The sequence below is a fragment of the Adiantum capillus-veneris genome, chromosome 26, assembly GCF_014529385.1.
Source record: "Adiantum capillus-veneris isolate H3 chromosome 26, ASM1452938v2, whole genome shotgun sequence".
Taxonomy (NCBI): Eukaryota; Viridiplantae; Streptophyta; class Polypodiopsida; order Polypodiales; family Pteridaceae; genus Adiantum; species Adiantum capillus-veneris.
The window spans coordinates 21857536-21879004 of NC_140956.1; the positions used below are offsets into that span (position 1 = coordinate 21857536).

Below are 21469 nucleotides of genomic sequence, written 5' to 3' on the forward strand. Positions count from 1 at the left end.
GTGAAGTCCATAGGTTTGCCTGCATGCCAATCCTTTCATCTGAAGGTATTGACAGGTTTTGGTGGTCTAGTTGGTGCCGCCAGTTTCTTCCATGACTCAAAATGAGAATAAGACAGAGCAAAGATACAAACCATTTTTAACTAAACAACCTGGAGAGAGGAATCTTGAAGTTGAATACAACACTCTAAATTGCTGGCAACATGTCCTTAATCTGCCCCCAATTAAAGCACTACCATGAATGCACATACTAATACTGATTACACAACGAATAAGCAGCCTTCCAAACCAATTTTACAAACAAGAAACTTTTGTGCGCACATAGATATAAGCTAAACCTTATTCTGCTTCTTCGTACAAAATACATCAAGAGGTAAAAAATGCTACATCGATTGAAAGCACCCACAGGTTATACATACACTGCTCTGCCTGAAAAATCTCTAGTTACACATTATAGCCTGATCGCAACCTCTTGAAGCAGGAAGGGAAGTTCACCGTGTACAGCCTTAAATGTCCAAGAATTTAAGACTTCTTGGGAGTTCTAGCAGCCAAAACATGGTCCTGGAGGCAAAAAAACCAAGGTCAAAACCAAATTTTGAATTGGATGGCTATATGTTAAGAATAAACATTTTACAAGCATGCACATTCAAGGAAGCAGCAGAAAACGCTTTTAAACAAACGGCTATCCTAGGTACAGAAAAACAGAAGCTGCATGGCTCCACACAAAAAAAGTGGGTCTGCCATGATAAGGTGTAACAGAAACAAAAATTGAAAGGTTTTGCAGAGTACACTATATATTATATCTTGCCTGACTGTAGATCTCAGTGCATATACGTATATGCAAGTGTGGAGCAGAGTGCTGGAGCAGAAGCATAGAAATATTATGGCAGGAAAAACCAACCACATACATACTTTTATACACTTTTACTAGCGGCTCAAAGAGGTTAGAAGGCCGTAGGTGGTACACAAGGATTGAATCCAGAATCACAGCCGAAGATGAGAAGAGAGAAGAATAGACCTGTTAATAGCCTATGTAAAGCCAGAATTTCAGCCAGTAGACGTGTGAGAATATGAGGCAAATTGCCAACAAGGGTGACGAGAAAGATGGCTGAATGTAAGGCTAGATGTCACAACAATCATACGAAGGCTAGATTTCTACTGGTCCTCCACATTTGGGAAAGGGACCCCTAGGGTCACACCAAGGCGTAACCAGGAGAAACCCTCTTAAGATCCCCATGTAGGCATATCATTAGAACCCACTAAGATGACGTACGACTTGTGCCAATTGATGCAGACACCACTAGCCAAGCAATAAACATCAAGAGCTTTGCGAGTCGTATCCAAACTGCCAGGCCTATCCTACAAGAACAATAGGGTATCATCAGCCTGCTCTCGATCTACCAAGCAAGGTGGAACCGTACGTATTGTACGACCCGGATACGTATGTACTGAATGTTGTTCCATACAAGAAAAGTTTTTGTGTACATAAAAATACATACTATTGTAAAATAACCTAAACTATCTAGGATTTTAATTTATTTCTAGAAGATTTAAATTAGTGTGCATTTTTAATAGTGCCGTAGGTCATCTTTCCAAAGGCTTATACAACCTGCAATTCATATCAGAGGGCTAAAAAAACCTTGCAGATCCACATTGGGCACGATTTTTTTTATCATGATTTTTTTTTTTAAAATGCGTACTGATCCTTTCCGTATGTACGGATCCATACAGATCGTAGGTATGGTACAGATTCCAGAAAGGATCCGTAGGTACGTCCTTTCCGTACGTACGGATCCATACAGATCGTAGGTATGGTACGGAAAGGATCCGTACGTACGTACTGGTCCAACCTTGCTAGCTCCATGCTCAAACCTCTCAAGGCAGGCCATTGAGCTCAAAGGAAATTGGCATAGCCTTACCACAAATAAAAACGAGCATGATTCTAGCGGGCAACCTTGTCGCACAGATCTAGAAGCACAAATTATGTCCAATGAGGGCCCAATGGTCACTACACTCGTCGTTGAGTGGTATAAAGCAGAAACATCTCTAATCCAAGCCTGCAAACCCTATCCGGAGCAATGTGCCCTCCAGGAAGTCCGAATCAACTCTTCTCATATGTCTTCACAAATCGAGAAGAAGTGCAAGAGGAACATGTATGGACCTTGCTACATGATAAAACAAAAAAGATTGTCCAATATGCATCTCCTAAACAAACCCTATTTGCAAGCAACAAGCAAGATCCTGTAAGAATGGGCACAATCTAGCACTGATCATCTTGGCCAAAATAAGGGATAATGATGATCGGCATCCACTACCAGAGATAAGTGGTGTCTCCTCCCTTGGCAATAAGAGATATGAGGCCACAACACAGAGACTCAGGCATATGTAAATATATTGTCACGTGCATGTCTCTAAGTGCCACATAGACATGCTTCATCGACTTCCAGAGCCAATTTTGTACGTATCCCTAGATAGGAGTGTCTAGAATCCTAGGAAGATTAGTACCAACAATTTTGTGAACCTACTTGCAAGACCTGCATGTCCAAACGAGTCCATTAACTTAGGTTTTCCAGTTTTGGAACCCTCTTGCATAAATGGTTTGTACACGCTTTTTGACAAATGTTATTACACTTCAATGGGCATCTGACATGACGAGCATGTAGGTCTAGCCTAGAGAAACGTTCGGTCCAGTTCTTTCATCAAATGGTTCACAAATCAATGAGTCATCGCCTGAAACTCACATGTGCACACATTTGTGCATTTTTCCGACCTAACACATTTTCCCGACTTTGCATGGACCAGCTAGTCTAGCGGTTTTTCATCAGTTGTGGAGCGCCAGCAGATGAACCCAACGGCGTTTTTGCAAGCGTGTCACCGGATCAGCCCTGCAGCTCAGCGTCTTGGAGTTTCGGCCCGTTTCCTCGCCAGAAGAGCCTCTTGTTCGCTAACGCAAAGTCTCTGCTGCAGCCCGAACCTTTCCGCTTTCCATTGAGCCTCTTCTTGGCCATTCCCTCATTGCATCGAGTGCTCCCATCGCTGGCCATCATCTGCTTTAACGCATCAGATCTGTTGCGTTTTTTGCAGCCAGCCTTTAGCCCTTCATTCCTCTTACACAAGGACCGCAAATCAGTCCCAGATCTACCCTTGGTGGCCATCAGCAACCCCTCATTGAGATGGATCCAAAGGTGCATCAAATCAGCCCGGATGTGTTTCATTTTGAAGAGTTATCGCGGCGACGTATGTGTACATTCCACCATAGCGGCAACGGTGAGGGGCACCCTTAAGAGGGTTGGTTGGGACCCCATTGGGTATCGTTTTCCTTTTCTCTTTCTCTCCCCCTCTACTCTCTCTCATTCTCCATCTTAAAGGAACCATCATTCGTGCTAAGTAGCACACATTCAAGCAACGAAAGAAGTAAAGATTTGTGGAAGTGTAAATTCTAGATCTTGTCACCATTTCAATTCCCTTGCACCTAACATTGGTATCAGAGCTTTGAAAATTTTGTATTAATCTGCTAATTCCCAAAAAGTTTGTTTTTCTCGTATTTGAGGTCGTCTTTTGGGGACACTCCTGTCACAAATGGGTGACATGGCATGCTCCTGGACACACTCACAGAGTGGCAGTAGACCAGGGACACACTGCCGGACAAATGACACGTGACAGGCTAATACGAATCCCTGAATTTGCGTCGCAAAATCCGTTGACATGCTGACGTGGCAGGCGTATGGACAACTGTACGGAATTCCTTGCTTTTGTGCAGGCTGAATTCTACACTGGCTGAATTAGCAGCTTCTGGGATGAATTGCTTTATTTTGTAAAAGCTTAGCTTTTGATTTTGGGCATCCCTTGTATCAATAAATAAGTGGGCAAGGCCTCACTTCTCAGAGCATCTGGACACAGAGTCTGAGAGTGAGCACCTACCCACTCTCTCGTACTTTGAGCACAGATTGATACAAAAGGAAATACTGAAAGGGGCGCCAATCTTTGGGGCCAATATCTCTAGGCACGAAACTACGCCAGGCCGTGTCGACCTAATTGGGAAGTGTGAACTGTTTTGAAGTGAATCTCTGCTGTGTCGCGGTAGGATCTTCACTTGGGGTGTCCAAGTTTGTTACAGTGGTATCAGAGCGCGACCGATTTCTCTTCTACCGAGAAATCCAATACTTTTCTCGCGACACTTATGGATTCCAACAGAGATTAGTCGACTTCTTCTGCATCTGGGAATGCGGGAGGAGACCACGAAGAAGATTCTCATGAAGAGTAGATTGCATGGGTACTAACCCAAGCACGATTGATGAAAGTACAGAACTTTGTCGAGCTTGGGGCAAAGTGAAAGATCAAGAAGCCCTGAGTTTCTTTGATGGAGGAGCCAAGGCCAACTTCATTTCACCTGAATTGGCGGCGCGGCTCGAGATTACACCTGATCGGATGGGACCACAAGCAGAGGCAATTCTAGCGGCACCCAGGCAGGGATGCGGCCATTACACCTGTCATTTGCAAACTTCAGTTGCATTGTCAGGGGTATTTGGGGCACGAGGACTTCTACATAATGCCCTTGGAAGGTTGTGATGTCCTCCTAGGAGTCCCTTGGTACCATAAGAACAACGCCATGGTCGATTATCGGGCGAAGAAAGCGACATTGACTAATGAAAAGGGCCGGAAAATTGTACTTTATGTGAAATTGACGGGCATGTTTGTCCCTATTGTCGGCCTCGGCCGTTTCGAAATTAATAAAATCCAATTTGTTTGCTTACTCGATCTTTTTGAAAGAGTTGAATGATGAACATAGGACAAATATGTCTGAACTTGATAAAGAACGCCAAGATTTTCTCCACACTCATGCAGATTGCTTTTCTGAGGGCCTGCCAGGCGAGTTGCCACCAGCTCGTCCTAAGGATCATACCATTGATCTGATACCTGGAAGCACACCACCGAACCGCCCACCTTACCGTGTGAGCCAAGCCCAGAATGAAGAGATTATGAACCAAGTGAAAGACCTCTTGGAAACCAAGAACTTCACCTTACTCCTCTCCAGTGTTGTTGGTTTTGAAGAAAGACGGATCTTGGAGAATGTGCATCGATTATAGAGCTCTCAATAAAATCACCATCATGAACAGATTTTCGATTCCGAGGATCGATGATATTCTTGACCGACTACAGGGATCCTCTTGTTTCAGCAGGATCGATTTGAAGAGCAGATATGATCCGAATCGTGCCGGGAGATGTCTACAAGACAGCTTTTCAGACGAGCTTCGGTTTATATGAATTTTTGGTGATGTCTTTTTGCCTTACCAATGCTCCATCGACCTTAACCGAATGATGGACAGGATTTTCAGAGAGTACAGATCTTTTGTTGGTACTTTCTTTGATGACATTAGAGTCTTCTCCAAGGATGAGGCAGAACATAGACAACATCTGCTACGAGGCATTGCAAGATCACGTGATCAATGCCAAGAAGAGTGAATTTTTCTTACCGGAGATACACTTTTGGGACATATTGTATCAGCAACGGGAGTATAGATGGACCCGGCCAAGATTGAGACTATACGTTATTGGCCCGATTTGAAGAATGTCCATGAAGTTAGAAGCTTCTTGGGCTTATGTTCTTACTACCGGCTGTTCATTAGAAAATTTACAGAGGTTGCTTCCCCTTTGCATATTTTGACACAGAAAGGAGTCCCTTTCTCGTGGGGACCCACAAAGGTGACGGCCTTTCACACTTTGAAAGAGAAATTGACTACAGGACCAATTTTGACTTTGCCAGATTTGCAAGTCATTCAAAGTATATTGTGATGCTTGTGGTCGTACTCTGGGTGCGGTCTTAATGCAAGAAGGCCATGTTGTTGGGTTAAAGGCCCAAATGGCCCCCTTTAATGTATATTTTAAAGGTTACTAACCTTTGGCGAAGTTCACATTGAACTTGGCCACTAACCATAAATTAGTCCTATACAAAATAATAAAGGGAATGTCAGCTTTTAACTCACTAACTCATTCCCCTACTCATCGTGTAGTGTGCCCTCTCTCTCTCCCCAACGTTCTGCTAGCGCTTACTCTCCTACTGGCTTTCGCCACTTCTCTCTGCACACACTTTGCACTTCCTCACGTGCTCTTTCACTTGCACACACCGCCGCGCGCTCATCAATTGGTAATCAGAGCCCGATTAGGGTTTGCCCCCAAACTTGCAAACGCTGAACTTCAACCAAGAAGGTCAACTTTCACGCGAGATTTTGCAATTTCGTCGCCAAAGGACTTGTCTCTGGACACTCTGAAAAGATAAATGATGTCTCCTTCCGACTGAAACTGCCTGACACTTGGAGGATTCACAATGCATTTCATGTGAGTCTCTTGAAACCTTTCAAAGTTAATGTGCCTGATGATGGGGAACCTGATGAGCAACCCGAAGTGGAAGAAAACAAGGAGATCCTTGTTCCTGACCAGATTTTGGCACATAGGTAAAGTCCGAAGGCGGTTCTTGGTTAAGTTCAAGAACTATCCTGCATTGGATGCAAAGTGGATGGAGGAGGAGGACCTAGCAGATACTCCTCAGATTGTGAAACTTTACCTCGAGGCTTTTGGTTTAGCATAGTCTACTCCGAATGGAACCCAGAATTCAGCTTGGCCGGAGATCTGGTGCAATGGGATGCACAAGAGGGGAGTCACTCCGCTCCTTTGTCAACAGATGCCTCGATTTTGATACTAGAGTCACTGATGTCTCTTTGAGCTTCAGGGATACTGACAACTGGCAGTATTCTGCTGTATGACTTTATAAAATGGAATTCCTGAATATGATACTAATTTGTTCTTGACTTCTTTTTAAGTGCAAGAACTGATAGACGAAATGACTGTAGTATTTTGGTCTACTTGATCTCGAATAGACATGGTTGCAATAGGGGTTAGTCAATCGGACATCTAGATGCGATTGCTAACTACATTGCCGATAAATCATGGTCTAAGATCCGAATGAATGTTGAATGTCCTGTGATGTCCTGTGATGTGACTGTCGATACAGTCAGTGTCAACTAAGACGGTTTATGGCCTCTGTCTGTTTTGCAGACGTAATCGATGGCGATTACAATGCTTTCAAGAAGGGGGTATGTCACAAAGTGATGACGTGGCTGCCCGATTGCTAGGGTTTGGATGACATGAATGCCCGTCTGCAGAAACCCTAAAAATCTGCAAACCCTAATTCTGGAAACCCTAACCCTAACCCTGAATCCTGCAAACCCTAATTCTGTTGCCAAAAATGCTAAACTGTCGAAACCCTAACTGACACGTGGCAGCAGTACGGACGCGGAATCTGCACCAAAATTTGGGACGGAAATTGCGGGCTGTTGACAGATTGTTAGAGGGAGAGAATCCTTTGCTTTATTTTTGTAAGCTCAAGAGAGCTTGTGAGAGAAAGAGCCTCTGCTTTATTTTTAGCCTTTTGATTTAAAGCTTTTGGGGCTCTGCTTTTGGCATCCCTTGTAAACAGATAAATAAGTGGTTTCACTCTGCAGAGCATCTGGACGTAGAGTCTGAGAGTGAGACCCAACCACTCTTGTACTTTGAACTCATATTAATACAAAAAGAAATACTGAAAGGGGCGCCAGTCTTTGGGGCCAATATCTCTAGGTACGGAACTCCGCCGGGCCAATGCAAATCTATTGTGAACTGTGAATTGTTTTAAAGTGGTTATTTGGTGTTGTCGCGGTTGATTCTTGACTTGGAGTGTCCAAGTCTGTTACAGGTAGCTAACAACATCTGCATAGCATTGGCTCTGAGAAAAGCAGTGTCTCGAAAGAAATCTTGGACCTTCTCTTGTAAGCAATCTTTATGGCTTATGTCCTGTAAGACCTGAGCGGTGAAGACGGGAGCTCGCCCGATGCGCAATGAAGTAAGGATGGGAGTGGCTAATAAGTCCGGGTTGGAGGGCGAAGATACCTCAAATCAAAATTCCAATAGCTCTGTCTCCTCTTTCGTAGGACCGGCTTTCAGAAAAGCACATGCCTGATGCTCTGATACCACTGTCACAAGACGGGCACCACGTGCCAATAGAAAAGAACAGACTGAACAGACTTTTAGGACTTCATTAACAACTGAATTGAAAGAGAGAGAGAGAGAGAGAGAGAGAGAGAGAGACGACACGCGACACAGAGTGGCAGAATCCCACCCCAGAGAGTATTGGCCCCAAACCTTGGCGCCCCTTTCGATATTTCTTTATATTGCATCAACACAGTACAAGCCGGTACTACAGACTCTGCACCTTCTCCAGGAAGCATGCCAAAGAATGAGCCCTAACCTCATATTTAAAGGCCCTAGGCCCCAAAAGCAGTTTACAGTAAAAAGCCTTCAAACTCAAAAGCATCTGGTTCAAAAGCAAAGCCAAAAAGCTGCCAACAGAAATCCGTACAGCTTGCCACGTCATCAACCAACGCAAAATGCGGAAATCCGTACAACCTGCCACATCATCAATCAGTGTAATTTTCAAAAAAAACCTGCCGCATCATCAGTTCCACGCAATTTCCTTTACTGTGTGTGTGTGGGTCCTGCTTTATTTTAATTCTTTATGTCACTGGGGCCCCATCGGACAGGGTCCCCATAAGTTGGTAGGACTTCTTCTTCTGCTACTTGTTCTCTTAGGGTTTAGGCCCCTCGGCCAGCATCTACATTCTTCAGGGCTTTGACACATCAACAGTTTGTTACATCTACGGTTCAAAGTTTCTACAAAGGCAACCGATGCTCAAGATGGCATTACTTTCAGGTACAAAGTTGAGGAGAGCAACACCGAGGTGCATCCAGTTGGTGGCCACTATTGGGGTGTCCATGGTAACTTCTTCATCGACTTGGTCTCAATATTGATGTCCACTATGAGCTGCAGAGAGGGTGTTAAAAGTTTTGGCATCTCAAGTAAGCTGCCCAATGTGATCCCATTATTTAGGTATTTATTTTACTTATTTGTCAAAGTCTTGAATAGCTGAGATTGCTATATAAGCAACCCCTTGCGTCCATTGTATACACATTCAGTTATTCATTGCCAAGGTTGATTGGTTCAGGAGAATCTCTCTCTCTCTCTCTCTCTCTCTCTCTCTCTCTCTCTCTCTCTCTCTCTCTCTCTCTCTCTCTCTCTCTCTCTCTCTCTCTCTCTCTCTCGTGCTCACTCCCCTTGGTCTCTACGCTTCCACATCGTCGACTTTGACATCAACAACCCAAGTATCCACAATAGGCAAAGCATGAGACAGCTATGTTCAAAAGGTAGCTCATTCTTGCAAATGAGTAGGAGCGTAGACGAGCATGAAACCAACCGAAGTAGTATTGACATGTATGGCAACATAAATGGCCGTCTTATGCTTCTAAACCAATAAAATGTGGACATCTCCAACCATATATATATACCCAAATGAATCCAAGAAGAGCCCAAATTCACCTATGAAGGAAAGTGCAGCTATAGACTCATGGCAGTCAACCATAGGACAATATGACCATCAACTTCATCATGCATAGTATTGACTAAATACTACAACATCCCCAACTACATGTCTATGCAAATCCTTCCCGAGTAGAAGCTCCCTAGAGCCCCTCGCTCTAGATAATTGTAATCCGTTAGTGCTCCAAGTCAAGACATGCAGATCCATGATAGTCAAACGAGAGAGGACTATCCAAAACGCAAACAAAATGCCTCACTACCATTGTGGCATACAACCAAGATGGCAAAAACGACACATCGAAGCCCTCAATAACTTATCATTTGTGACAAGCATTCAAAAAAAATATAGAATATAGAAGCCCTTGTCATGATGCAGCCAATCCTTGAGTGCATACATGTGTCGTGTAATCCACATGCACTAGAGCTCATAATTAGTAGCCATCCTTTATAGTATAGGGAAGTGCCAGACCCTATGTGATCAATCCACGAAGGGGAATAAGCCCAAAGCTTTGCAAAAATACATCTCACAACCGGTTGAACCTCGCAGAGCAACACATATCCCTGGAACAGAGAGGATATGCTGAATATCTTGGGAGAAGATAAGAGGGTCAAAAGGATTAGGTTTGCAGTGGAGTCAAGATACTAGCGCCAATTCAACCGATTCCACAAAGAGATACAAAAACACAGATATCTATACTACACAAAGAGGCAAGCAACAATCGCAAATTTGAGACTTCTCTCAGCAATCCACCACATTAGCCACACCACCACAAGGTAGAATTCACTTCATCACCAAGCTTGACAAAGACAAAAAGAACCAAGCTACAAAACGTCCAGCCTCCCTTAGAGAGAGATTATGGAGAGCGGACTTGCCACAAGCACTATATCAAGATAGGCAAGCCAAAATCCTAGGGAGGATACTTTGCGAGCTAATTACATCACCATCTATAATATACATGATTGCACATTCACATTGTGGCAATGGATGTAGCTAGTTACTGTTGGCTTTAAAGCATTGCACAAGCATCTGACATCGCCTTGTGCTTTGTCATTTTTGAAATTTGGAAGCAAACCTTGGGAGGGTTGGTTGAGACTCCCTCAATGTTTCGGTGTGCGATCTCTCCATCTCCCTTTCTATTTTTGTCCATTGTCTCACAGTGAGTGGATTGAGCTCGATAATGGCTTGTCGGTGGTGCATGTATATTATTCTCTTCGTGTGCCACTTTCTTAACAAGGGGCTATTGAAAATTACCAAAGCTAAAAAGAACGAACCAAGCCAACATACAAGTAGATGAATGGAAGCAACCCTAAGTTGATGGACGACCAAAGATAATTAAAGAATACCTCTTGAATGCTGAAACTGAATAATGCACAAAATAGAAGCAAGCATCAAATGATTAAAGCCAACACTTAAATTGTATCCTTACACGTCGAGAAAACAAGTTTCTAAACATGGTGCTCATTATTCCTAGGAAAGTTCCATGCAATTGTTAATACCTAGGATCATGATGCACTAATTATGGAAATAAAAAACCCCTGACCCCAAGTACTCATTCAATAGAAATAGCTTCTAACAGCCTACTTTATATTTCATATTTCCAAAACTATTATTGTTAAAACCCAATATCAATATGCACATAAACCAATTGAAAAACAGCCTTACTGATATAAAGTCGAAGGCTTTCGAGTTCTCCTTTTTGTCAGACTCTGCTACCGCCGTGTAGTGCAAGCTTGCATTTCCTGAGAAATCAAAGTCATTCCCCGGTATCCTACCAGACCCTCCAAGGCCTTGTAGTGTCCCTCCATTCATACCAATCGTGCCCATATTAAATCCTTGAGGCCTGACCATGCCACCAGAAAACTGTTGATGTTGGGGGAAGGCATTCCCAGCTAATTGTGATCCAAAGTTTGGGTGTACAAACATGGGTGCGTGATAGGTCGGAAACATTCCCACCGGCTGCAAGACAGATGAATTTGAAGGAGCTATTTGCGGACTCAAAAATGGGGAAGTCATTTGTACTATTTGAGGATTTGAAAGGTTCCCAAGCATCTGATATGGGTTAGCATTGCCATGCTGTGGCATTTGTACAGCTGTAGATTGTAAAAAAGAACCACCATTTTGAGAAAGCCCAACCAAAGAGGCTTCTGTTTGAGAATCCTTCGATGTAGCCCCGCCCAACAGGTCTACCAAATTGTCTGATGAGACAGGTTGCTTGACATTTGCAGTTGCTTCCTTATCCTCATGAAAACCATTAAGAAGAACATCTTCAGAGGACGGCTTGTTCAAAGAAAGGCCTGAAAACAGACCATCATTTGAATCATCTCCCCTGTCTGGTGTGTAAAATGATACCCCAGCAAAAGCATCTTCAGAAATTTTCTCAGTGCTACCTTCAGCATCCGCCCATAAAACCTCCCCTAATAAATTGCCTGCTGCAATAGAGGCATTAGATGTACCATCCCCTGCCACATCTCCTGCCGTAAGTGCCTGTGACACTGTAGTTTCACTTGCTGAAGAATCAAAACCTCCGGCGTCAATAAGATCAGGCATGTCATAGACAGCGGTAGGCCGTGATCCATCCTCGGGACCTGTTACCGCTTCACTAGTCGTCTGAGAGGAATTGTTTGAAGAAGCTCCGAGCTGGTTAAGAATCTAGAGAACCACCCCGAAAAAACAACAGTTGAAGGGTCTGTTAGAGAGATTAAAAACTTCATAACCCTAGCTATCAACAGAAGCCAGATTTCAAGAACAATCCTTTAAATCCCTGTATCATATACAACACGTAATAAAAACTTCAGCCCACATGATACCTTCGCAGCTTTATCTTTCAGGGTTGTCTGAGGTAATTGGAAACAATCATGAATTAAAGTCGCATCCTCCTCAAAATAATCAGCAACCACTCCAAAAAATTCTTCATCTCGCTGCCGTACAATTGCCTCTAATATGCATAATGTCTTGAATCGTACCTGTATTTCATCTATTACGTGCATTAGCCCTTGGCTAAGGTCAGAACCATCAACTAAAAGCTACACTTGAATGAAACTTGATTTATCGACCCAAATTAAATATACACCTGCCAAGCAGGTGACTGCAGCTTCCCTTCTATTGCGTAGCACAGGTTGCTTCTATCCAATTTCACAACGCTTTCCAAAAATTTCTGTAAACTTTCACGTGTCGGCTGTAATCGCATTCCCCCGGGAGCTGTGATAGTGTCAAGAAGTCTCTCTTCTAATGATGAGCGCCCTCGACCAGTGTCTGTATCAGCCCTTGAACTTGTAGAATCCTGTGCACTAACATGAGAATTGTGTCCAGCGGGTCCCGAATTAGAACCAAAGCTCTCGCCTGAAAGTCTTGAATCTGCTCTGTCATCATGATCAAATCTGTTTATTGATCCTCTTTCTGATGTTAAAGACTTTGTCAATCCGGGACCCCTGTAGCTCCCCATGTCATTTCTCATGCTTCCGATGTTCGCCCCTGAATATCCACTTATAATTGTCAAGCCCTGCTTGATAGAAGCACTCCCAAATTCCAGTACATCATTGACAACATTCGTAAGAGAGGGCTTCTTCATATCTGCAACTGCATGCATATCATAATTGGTACTGCCAAAACCCATAATGCGCTTGTTAATTTCTTCTGCTTGAGGTGGCTTATCATCAGAGGCGAAGATAACCGTGATTGCTTCATGTGCTGTGTCTCGCACAGCCTTGTTAAGAGCATCACCCCTCAAAACATCCGGCTGCCCCTTATATTCAAAAAGTTGACGAACAGCTGCTGCTTGGCGCTGCATTTGGCGTTTGAACTCCGGTCCACCTTTCACTACCGCATATTTGATCATTCTAAGAGTCTACAGATCCACAAAGCACAAAAGATCTCAGCTGGAAACTTATCCATTCTCTTCATTCTAAGGATCTAAAGGTGCATGCACATACAGAGCATCCAAAGCCTGCAAACTGCAGCTTGAGACATGGACAACACAGGTTGGCACCGAGGGAGAGTCTTCCCTGATGTGGTCACAGCACAAATGACAAGTTACAACAAATTATGTGAATCAAGTGCAAGAACTACCTTCTGTTTGACCCGAGCACTCCTGCTATTGAGGCGTTTCATGGTGTACTCTACTACTTCCCGAACCATGTCACTGGAAGAAGTGCGCAGCATCTCACAAATCTCATCGAGACGATAGATAGGAGCCACCTTGTCGTCATCTGTTATCACAAGGTCCACAAGCCGAGTTCTCTTGTAAGCTTCGACAGCATTCCTGCTAGACTCCATATCACTGTCCTATATCGCAGGAAAGGATAGATTACCGAGCTCAGCCAACTGTGAAGGAGACAAGCAGCAATCTACTTCACAATCCCCAGGTGTTGTACACAAAACTTCTGATAAAGAAACTGATGTTCGATCAGGGCTTCAAAAATGAAGCCCTAATGGTGTCAAGCTTTTGCGATCCAATGGGATCAAGCACCCTCCTCACACACTCAAAGCAAAAGGGTCGCGAGTGATACACAGATCTGCAAGAGGAGCGGAGAAGCTAACAAGTAAGCTTCTTCATTACAAAACAACTGCTAAACGTAACGGATGTCCCCGACAACCTGATAGCCTGCAATAGAAAACTTCAACACTCTGCAGGTACTCAAGATCGATGTGCAATTTATTTTGTCGCCATGCTTGCTGCTTCGCGTGGGTTTCAACTCTCAATTGTTACGACCTACCATTCCAACTTACCATTCTCACACCGATGACACAGTCGGATCGTACAAACCTGCACAAGGACAATAGACTAATTGACACATGCCTAAATGCGTTACCTTATAATGTGGCCCTCGGGGTCAGATAATAGATTGCCCCTCTATTATCTGAACATAGAGCCAATGCTCTCTCCGCTGCTCCCACAGGGTAGTAAAGCAAGTCTCGGGGGATCAAGGAACAAGAACTGGGGTGTTATTTTCACAATCATCTCCACCATCCACGTCGACAAAGTAAACTAGAACTTAAAAAGTAAACTCGGATAGGTGGTATGTTATGGATAGGGGATATGTACATTTATTACTCAAGTGTTCATTATGAGTTATGGTCATTTGTGCCGACAGGTCAATGTGTATTCATTTTGAGCATTAAAGAATTTATAAATAAAATACATGCAAAAGGAAAATGCTCACTCTTGCACGGGGGGAGATTGCACCCAGTGCTTGTGTATTTCTTCTCTCGTCTCTTCTCTTCTCTCTCGCGGTGCCGGTGTAGCACTCCGCTTTAAGAGGTGTACTTGCACACACTCTCTTGCTCTATCTCGCTCTTTGTCTCTCTCTATTCGTGTATCATGCAATCATGCGCTTATGGGATTGCCAGGTATGTTGATTAGTCTGTTTTATGGCTTGCAGTTGGTATTTGCAGGGCCTTCCGCGCTTTCGTTGGTAGTGGTATCAAAGCTCAAGGAGATGCTTGTGCATGCTTTGGAGAACAACAAAGGAAGTTGTAGCAACCAACTTATGGCTATCGTCTTCACTTCCATATATCGAAGCTAAGTTTGTATAATGATGTTTTCAAAATAAATGTTTTTGTTTTAATGATTACATTACTGCATCGTTGCATGAATTGCATCACGAAGAAATTAATTGTTTATGATTAGCAAAGGCTAAATATAATAGAATTAATACATAATTAGTTAGCACTAGATTTCATTTACAATATCGTCCGCATGGATAATCATGTGAGTATTGGACACATAGGAAGTTCAGTATGTAATGGCGATAGCTGTATAAGATCAAGGAGAGACCTGATAGAAGAAGTTAGAAGAAAAGAATTCTCAACATTAGAACGGAGTGTAGAATATTGAGCAAGCAAAGAAAAGGGAATCGAATTGGGAGCAATCCTTGTAGATTTTCAAATAAAAGGGCACTAAAGAAGATGAAGAAGAAAGATTTGTCTCTGAAATATATGTGTTGTAGAACTCAATAGCTATCCGACAAGGTCTCACTCCAAGGAGATGCTCGAGAGCAGTTTGACGAGCACTTCTCATTCAAAGATAACCTATCGGCTTGAGTCATGGTGAGAACCAACCCCATGTTGATCTTATTTTTTATTTTTAAAAAAAGGGGGAGCTCTCTGAACATATCACAACAGATTTTGCTACGCCTTTGCGGCATGGCATGGACCATATCCATGCGGCAAGACATTCAGTTACCTAGCCAACAACCGCTCCATGCATGCTGCCGGTTTTGTAGTAGATGCCACCAGTTTCGGCCCTTGTGCGACGCGCAGTAGCATCCGTCGGGTAGCAAATGCCATCCTAGAGCTGGCCCAAGTGCCGGTTGGTTCATACATCCATGCTCCAAACTTGACCCCCCCCCCCCCCCCCCCCCCCCCCCCACCTCACTGCAACACTGGAAACTAACACCCAGTGATCCAAATGTCATTAAAATCTCTCTCTCTCTCTCTCTCTCTCTCTCTCTCTCTCTCTCTCTCTCTCTCTCTCTCTCTCTCTCTCTCTCTCTCTCTCTCTCTCTCTCTCTCTCTCTCTCTCTCTCTCTCTCTCTCTCTCTCTCTCTCTCTCTCTCTCTCTCTCTCTCTCTCTCTCTCTCTCTCTCTCTCTCTCTCTCTCTCTGTGGCTGCCAGTAGTTGGTTGTGCACCACCCAACCACCATGCCGCAGGTCGTGCCGACATGCCACCAAATCTCTCTGGTTATCTCTCGCTCTCACTCACAGCTTCTCCCAGCTAGCTACCTACTACAGCATGCATATGCACCAGTCGCAATCCGCCATTAGCTTGAGAAGCGCCCTCACCTTTTCAGGGCATGGAGTACTATTGAAGTGGGGGTGTGTTTCGTGCATGCGTCCACCCACTGAACTATCTCTCTCTCTTTATCTGGTTGAATAACAACCACCCCGCAGCCCTGTCTTTTTCTCTCAGTTCTCACCCACGACCATGCAACCCCACACCCCGGCCTCCCTCACACTCTACAACTACCAACCCACCAACCCTCTCTCTCTCTCTCTCTCTCTCTCTCTCTCTCTCTCTCTCTCTCTCTCTCTCTCTCTCTCTCTCTCTCTCTCTCTCTCTCTCTCCCCCCCCCCACTTCCCTGCACCCTACAACAACAACAGCAACAACCTCTGTCTCCTCACCTCTTCCCTCGGCTCAAGGTGGCCGCCACCTCCTCCACTATCACACGCCCCCCTCGTGCCTCTACCATGCCTAGACAAATGCATCATTTTGCTGCTGCGAGGCTACCCTGCCTTTCACTTCCTTCACATAATCAATCACAGCTGGCGCAGATGAGCATCAACACTGGATGTGCTTGTGAGCTATCATTACAGCATCAATATTAGGCAAGGAGTAGTAACAACATACCTCAGCAGACGTGAAGCCACCCCGCCCACCCTCCTCCCCACCTACCCACGCTAGCTGCAGTGCACTGCATGGCGACTTTGCACGGTGTCCTGGACAAAAAAAAAGGGGACAAACCCAATAGTTGCTTCGATACTTTGCTCAACTGTGAGAACACCCTTGCCGAAGCCCTTGCACAAAAAAATATTAAGGATTTTTTTAAAAAAAATTTGAGGGGTATTCTCATGGGTATTTTGGTACTTTTCCCAAAATATTATCAAGACCTTCCTCTCTAGACATCATGTCAAGCGATACAAGGTAGCCAATGAGTTCGTGTGAGTAAATTGTGGGAGCATATTCATCATAAGGAGGGCTAGTTTCTCTAGAGTGCCTGGTTTTGATAGTCCAGCCTTGCATTCTATTAAACGCGTCTCTTTTTGCGAGTCCAACTCTGTGGGCATAAGCTACGCCTGTCATTAGAGGCCTCTTCGAGGAGATCCGTGCAGTGTATTCAACCTCATCAAGTAACGCTTCGGTGCACCCTAAGATAGAAATTTGACACCAAAATAGCAAGAGCATGCACATGGTTGATGCTCACAAAGTCAAGGTAGCCACGGATGAGCTTTTCAATGCGTCATGCCTACAAAAGGATGTAGATGCAAAGGTGGAGCATGTTCAAGTGATCGGAGATAGACGCTTCCATGAAGGATTAGCTCTTACGTAGCAAGGCTTGATTTTTCATCTTCAGCAACTTTGAAGGATATAATACCCACAGAACAACGAAAAAACTCTCTCTCTCTCTCTCTCTCTCTCTCTTCTCTCTCTCTCTCTCTCTCTCTCATTACGACTACCTACAATGGCGGACTTTGACGACCCTCTTCAGCCGCGACGGGTGCAATACTTTCTCAAACAACGCCCGTTGCCGGGCATCCACACACATTCCCGATGATGATATTGCTTCTCATCACGATTTTAGGCTTTTTGTTTAAATCTTTCCGTCTTTCACTTTACTTCATTTTACTTTTGTACCCAGGTATTGGTTTACAACCCCAAGGATTTGATTTGATAGGTAATTTTGGCCTTTTGACGATGGTTAATATAACCTTCCATTTCCTTTATGTCTCTCTTCTCCCCCTCTCCCCTTCACCTTTTGGACCATGATTGATATCAATATTGAAACCACGCTACGGACCCTACCTTTGTATTCAATTGTCCCCAACCTCGCACGTCGATGACCTCTTGCCATCCACACACACTCACTCGTCAATTCCGATGATATATGCACACACACATATTGTGAGTGTTCTATATGGTCTTTCATAGCTTGGACTTGATGTTCAAATCGTCGTCAAAATCGTGTAGCAATACAACAAATTTTTTGCTAAGGCTTAAGTTATTAGGTTCTATCCAAGAAGACTCACGATTATTTTCTTCATGTTTATTATTTTTGTACAACAATGGATATAGCGACTCTGTTACCAAGACCTCAACTAGGGGTTGATAGTCGAAATTCTTTTATGGGTTTTGGTGTCAAGTATGAGGAGCTCACATACTACAGTACTCGGATTTAGGACCACATCTGGTGTCAAGTCTTCTCTCTTTTTCTCTCTCTCTCCCTCTCTATCTATCGTTTCTTATGACATCTTATCATTCACTTCAAAAAGCCATAATGACGCAATCTGCACCACTTTTGTGAGTGACACCAATCTTCACACTTTAGGGCTTATTGTGTATAGTGAAAGAAGGACGCATTTTGGTCGACGATCAAAACTTCCCTCACAAACTGACAAGTCAGCTAGTCAAGGAAACATGTATATGAACCAAATTTTCTTTAGTTACCCTCACAATGTCTACGAGCAGATGTCACCTCTATAATGAGATATTTAAAAGCTTACATTATAACTATAACCTCTGTGACATGCTAGGTGTATGTTATTGGGATGTATTTTCCATAACCTTACATATTTTGCGCATGGTCACGGTGCATCAACCTAAGTATTCTAACAAGGATGACCATACGAGAACTCCAACTAGATACACTTGAAGTGACTGTTATCCCAATTACAAGAATGCAGATCCAACTATGTAAGAAACTATATACTGTAAATGAGAAAATTACTCTATCATCACTATTTGCATATTACGCCATTAATTATGTAATGTAAGATTGTACCCATTAGCAGTGATGTAATGGAATTAGATTTTCAAATTGCTTGTTCTGTTTTATCTTTAATTCCATCATATGGTATAATGGTAGTGAAATTTTTGTTACATATTACTTGATAAAGTTTTCTTTATCTGCTTCTGTATGACATCCATGCTACTGTTTCTAATACTTCTCTGTAGATGGTTAAGGTAAAACATTATGAATATAATGTCATGTAGTTGGAATGAATTTTCTTTTAAATTTTATTTTGACAATCGTTGGAGCAAAAGCACCATGATTAGTTTTTCGTTTCAAACTATTATTTGGCCATCATACTGCTTTCACACAATAGTAATCTCTATTGGACTATGCCCTATCTTAGAAAAAAAAAATCATTCCAGACTTTTAAAATGTTAATACATTTAGTGTGTGCTCCCATTAATTTTACAGTAGATAAGAAGTCATTTTTATTGCTTTGTCTTTGAGAATTACTATTGCAGATCAAGCTACGTGCAATGGTTTCCCGTCAGAGAACCTCCAAGTGTACATTTTTACACAAACCCTTGGTCACATTACCCAACACACTCGTTGAGAAATTGTACATTGTCATGGCAAGGATCTTATGCGTTGAATTGAATTGGAATGGCAAAATTTCTACACATGCTAGAGCTCCTACACCTGAAGAGGGAAAGACTCGTTGCTCCACAGTTATGGAAACTATGGTTATTGACACATGTCTTAGAGTGCCTACACCTTGTGAGGCAAGACTCTTCGCTTTGCAATACTGTTATGGAAAATTTATGGATGTCGATACATGTGTACTAGAGTTCCTACGCCTGGTTAGGCAGGACTCTCCGTGGTTACATTATAAGTGGAACTGGCCCATCACATTTGATATGGATTGATAAGAAAGGATATGATGGATTGGTCTGGCAAGGTGGAAGGGTGACACATGGTGGTCTGTTTGGGACAACATTTCTGACCAATGTTGCACTCCGCACCTATGCACATTTAATTCATTTTATGCACTCCCATCACACCATACACATGCTACACATTTTTCCACTTTTACATTGCTACATACTAATCATTGCTACTCTTTTGGCTTTTAGTTACTCATTGTGTTATGCAGGCATGTCCCCACCATCTTGTACCTCGCACTCGACTCCATCACTTATGTACCTTGGAACTGAGGACAATTGCTTTTTCAACCCCGGTGTATGTTATGGATAGGGGATATGTATATTTTATTGCTCAAGTGTTCATTATGAGATATGGTCATTTGTGTTGGCTTGCCAATGTGTAATCATTTTGAGTATTGAAGAATCTATAAATAAAATACATGCAAGAGGGAAATGCTCACTCTTGCACGGGGTGAGATTGCACCCAGTGCTTGTGTACTTCTTCTCTCATCTCCTCTCTTCTCTCTCGCGGTGCCGGTGTAGCACTCCACTTTAGGAGGTGTACTTGCACACGCTCTCTTGCTCTATCTCCCTCTCTGTCTCTCTCTATTCGTGCATCACATGATTATGCGCTTATGGGATTGCCAGGTATGTTGATTAGTCTATTTTATGGCTTGTAGTACATTATTGTTGGCATTTGCAGGGCCTTTCGCGCTTCTGTCTGTAGCATGGTAGGCGTCGAGCTATGGGACCTATAAGGAGGGCCACAATAAATTTGTGTGTTGAGGTGGACCCTGAGTGGCATAAAAATTTTGAATTACCATGTGGGTGCCTCGGGGCTGCGAGTGATCAAGGTGCGAATTTGAATTTGGGAGCGCAAGGCATAATGGCGAGGAGGGTGGGGTTTTTTTATAGAATCGAGCAAGCGAATGGGAATGGTGCAGAGTCTAAGGCAGCACATGATGTCTATGGAGCAAGTCTGGCCAATTGTGGAAGGCTTCGCATCAATGTAGCAAGAGAACAAGGTACATTTTGTGTTAATACCTCTCTACTATTTCTTTTTGTGTGTGTGCCAAATGTATGGAGCAATGTGCTTTGCTATAAGAGTGGCACTTTTGAGTATTGCATAAGGTGATGGAATGCCATGTGGTGTGTGTGTGTCTGGACGTGAATGTACAGAGATTAAAGAGATTAAAGCCCAAGGTTAAGACCGATCAAATGCACATTCAGATAGCTACCTCCCATGTAACATTACATGTGCATGCACGTGAATGTCCAACTTAAAGAAAAATTAAGGCCTAAGGTTAATACCAACCAAAGGTAAATGAAGATTTGATAGCTACCTTCCATTAAAGCTAGCTATATTGACACTATCCGACACTCTCTGTAGCACTAAGAAGAGTAAACCTAGTAGAATTTTAGTAGGTAACCTTTGCCACCATCACAAGAGCTAGATTGCACTAAAGCAAAGCTTTGCTTCAGAATATCAAGCTATACTTGGATTCCCACACACCCGATGCAAAAAAGCTAAGTGAGGAACTTCTCAAGTAAAACTTTGGGGTTAATGCACACAACTTGCAAAAGAAAGCTTACCCTATTTGACAAAGTTGGAAGACAACTATAATGGTTGAAGCATTCAATAGCTTGTTAGGGACCAAAAGGACATCAAGATTGTGTGTGTGTGTGTGTGTGTGT

General features: G+C 43.3%; 1 protein-coding gene across 2 annotated transcripts; it reads right to left on the minus strand.

The window, feature by feature from the left end:
• Window positions 1–321: 321 nt before the first annotated feature.
• LOC147423115 (ENTH/VHS family protein) lies at window positions 322–14272 on the minus strand. 2 transcript variants are annotated; one of them, XM_086500998.1, is made up of 6 exons: window positions 13997–14272; window positions 13470–13915; window positions 12475–13248; window positions 12212–12367; window positions 11067–12053; window positions 322–558 (listed from the first exon to the last, which is right to left on the minus strand). In XM_086500998.1, the coding sequence occupies exons 2-6, from the start codon at window positions 13674–13676 to the stop codon at window positions 520–522; spliced, it is 2163 nt and encodes a 720-aa protein (XP_086357124.1). In that variant the 5' UTR covers window positions 13677–13915; window positions 13997–14272; the 3' UTR covers window positions 322–519. The 2 variants fall into 2 exon arrangements, with proteins under 2 accessions (XP_086357124.1, XP_086357125.1); XM_086500999.1 differs by having other exon boundaries at window positions 13470–13609; window positions 13712–14272.
• Between the last annotated feature and the right edge of the window lie 7197 nt (window positions 14273–21469).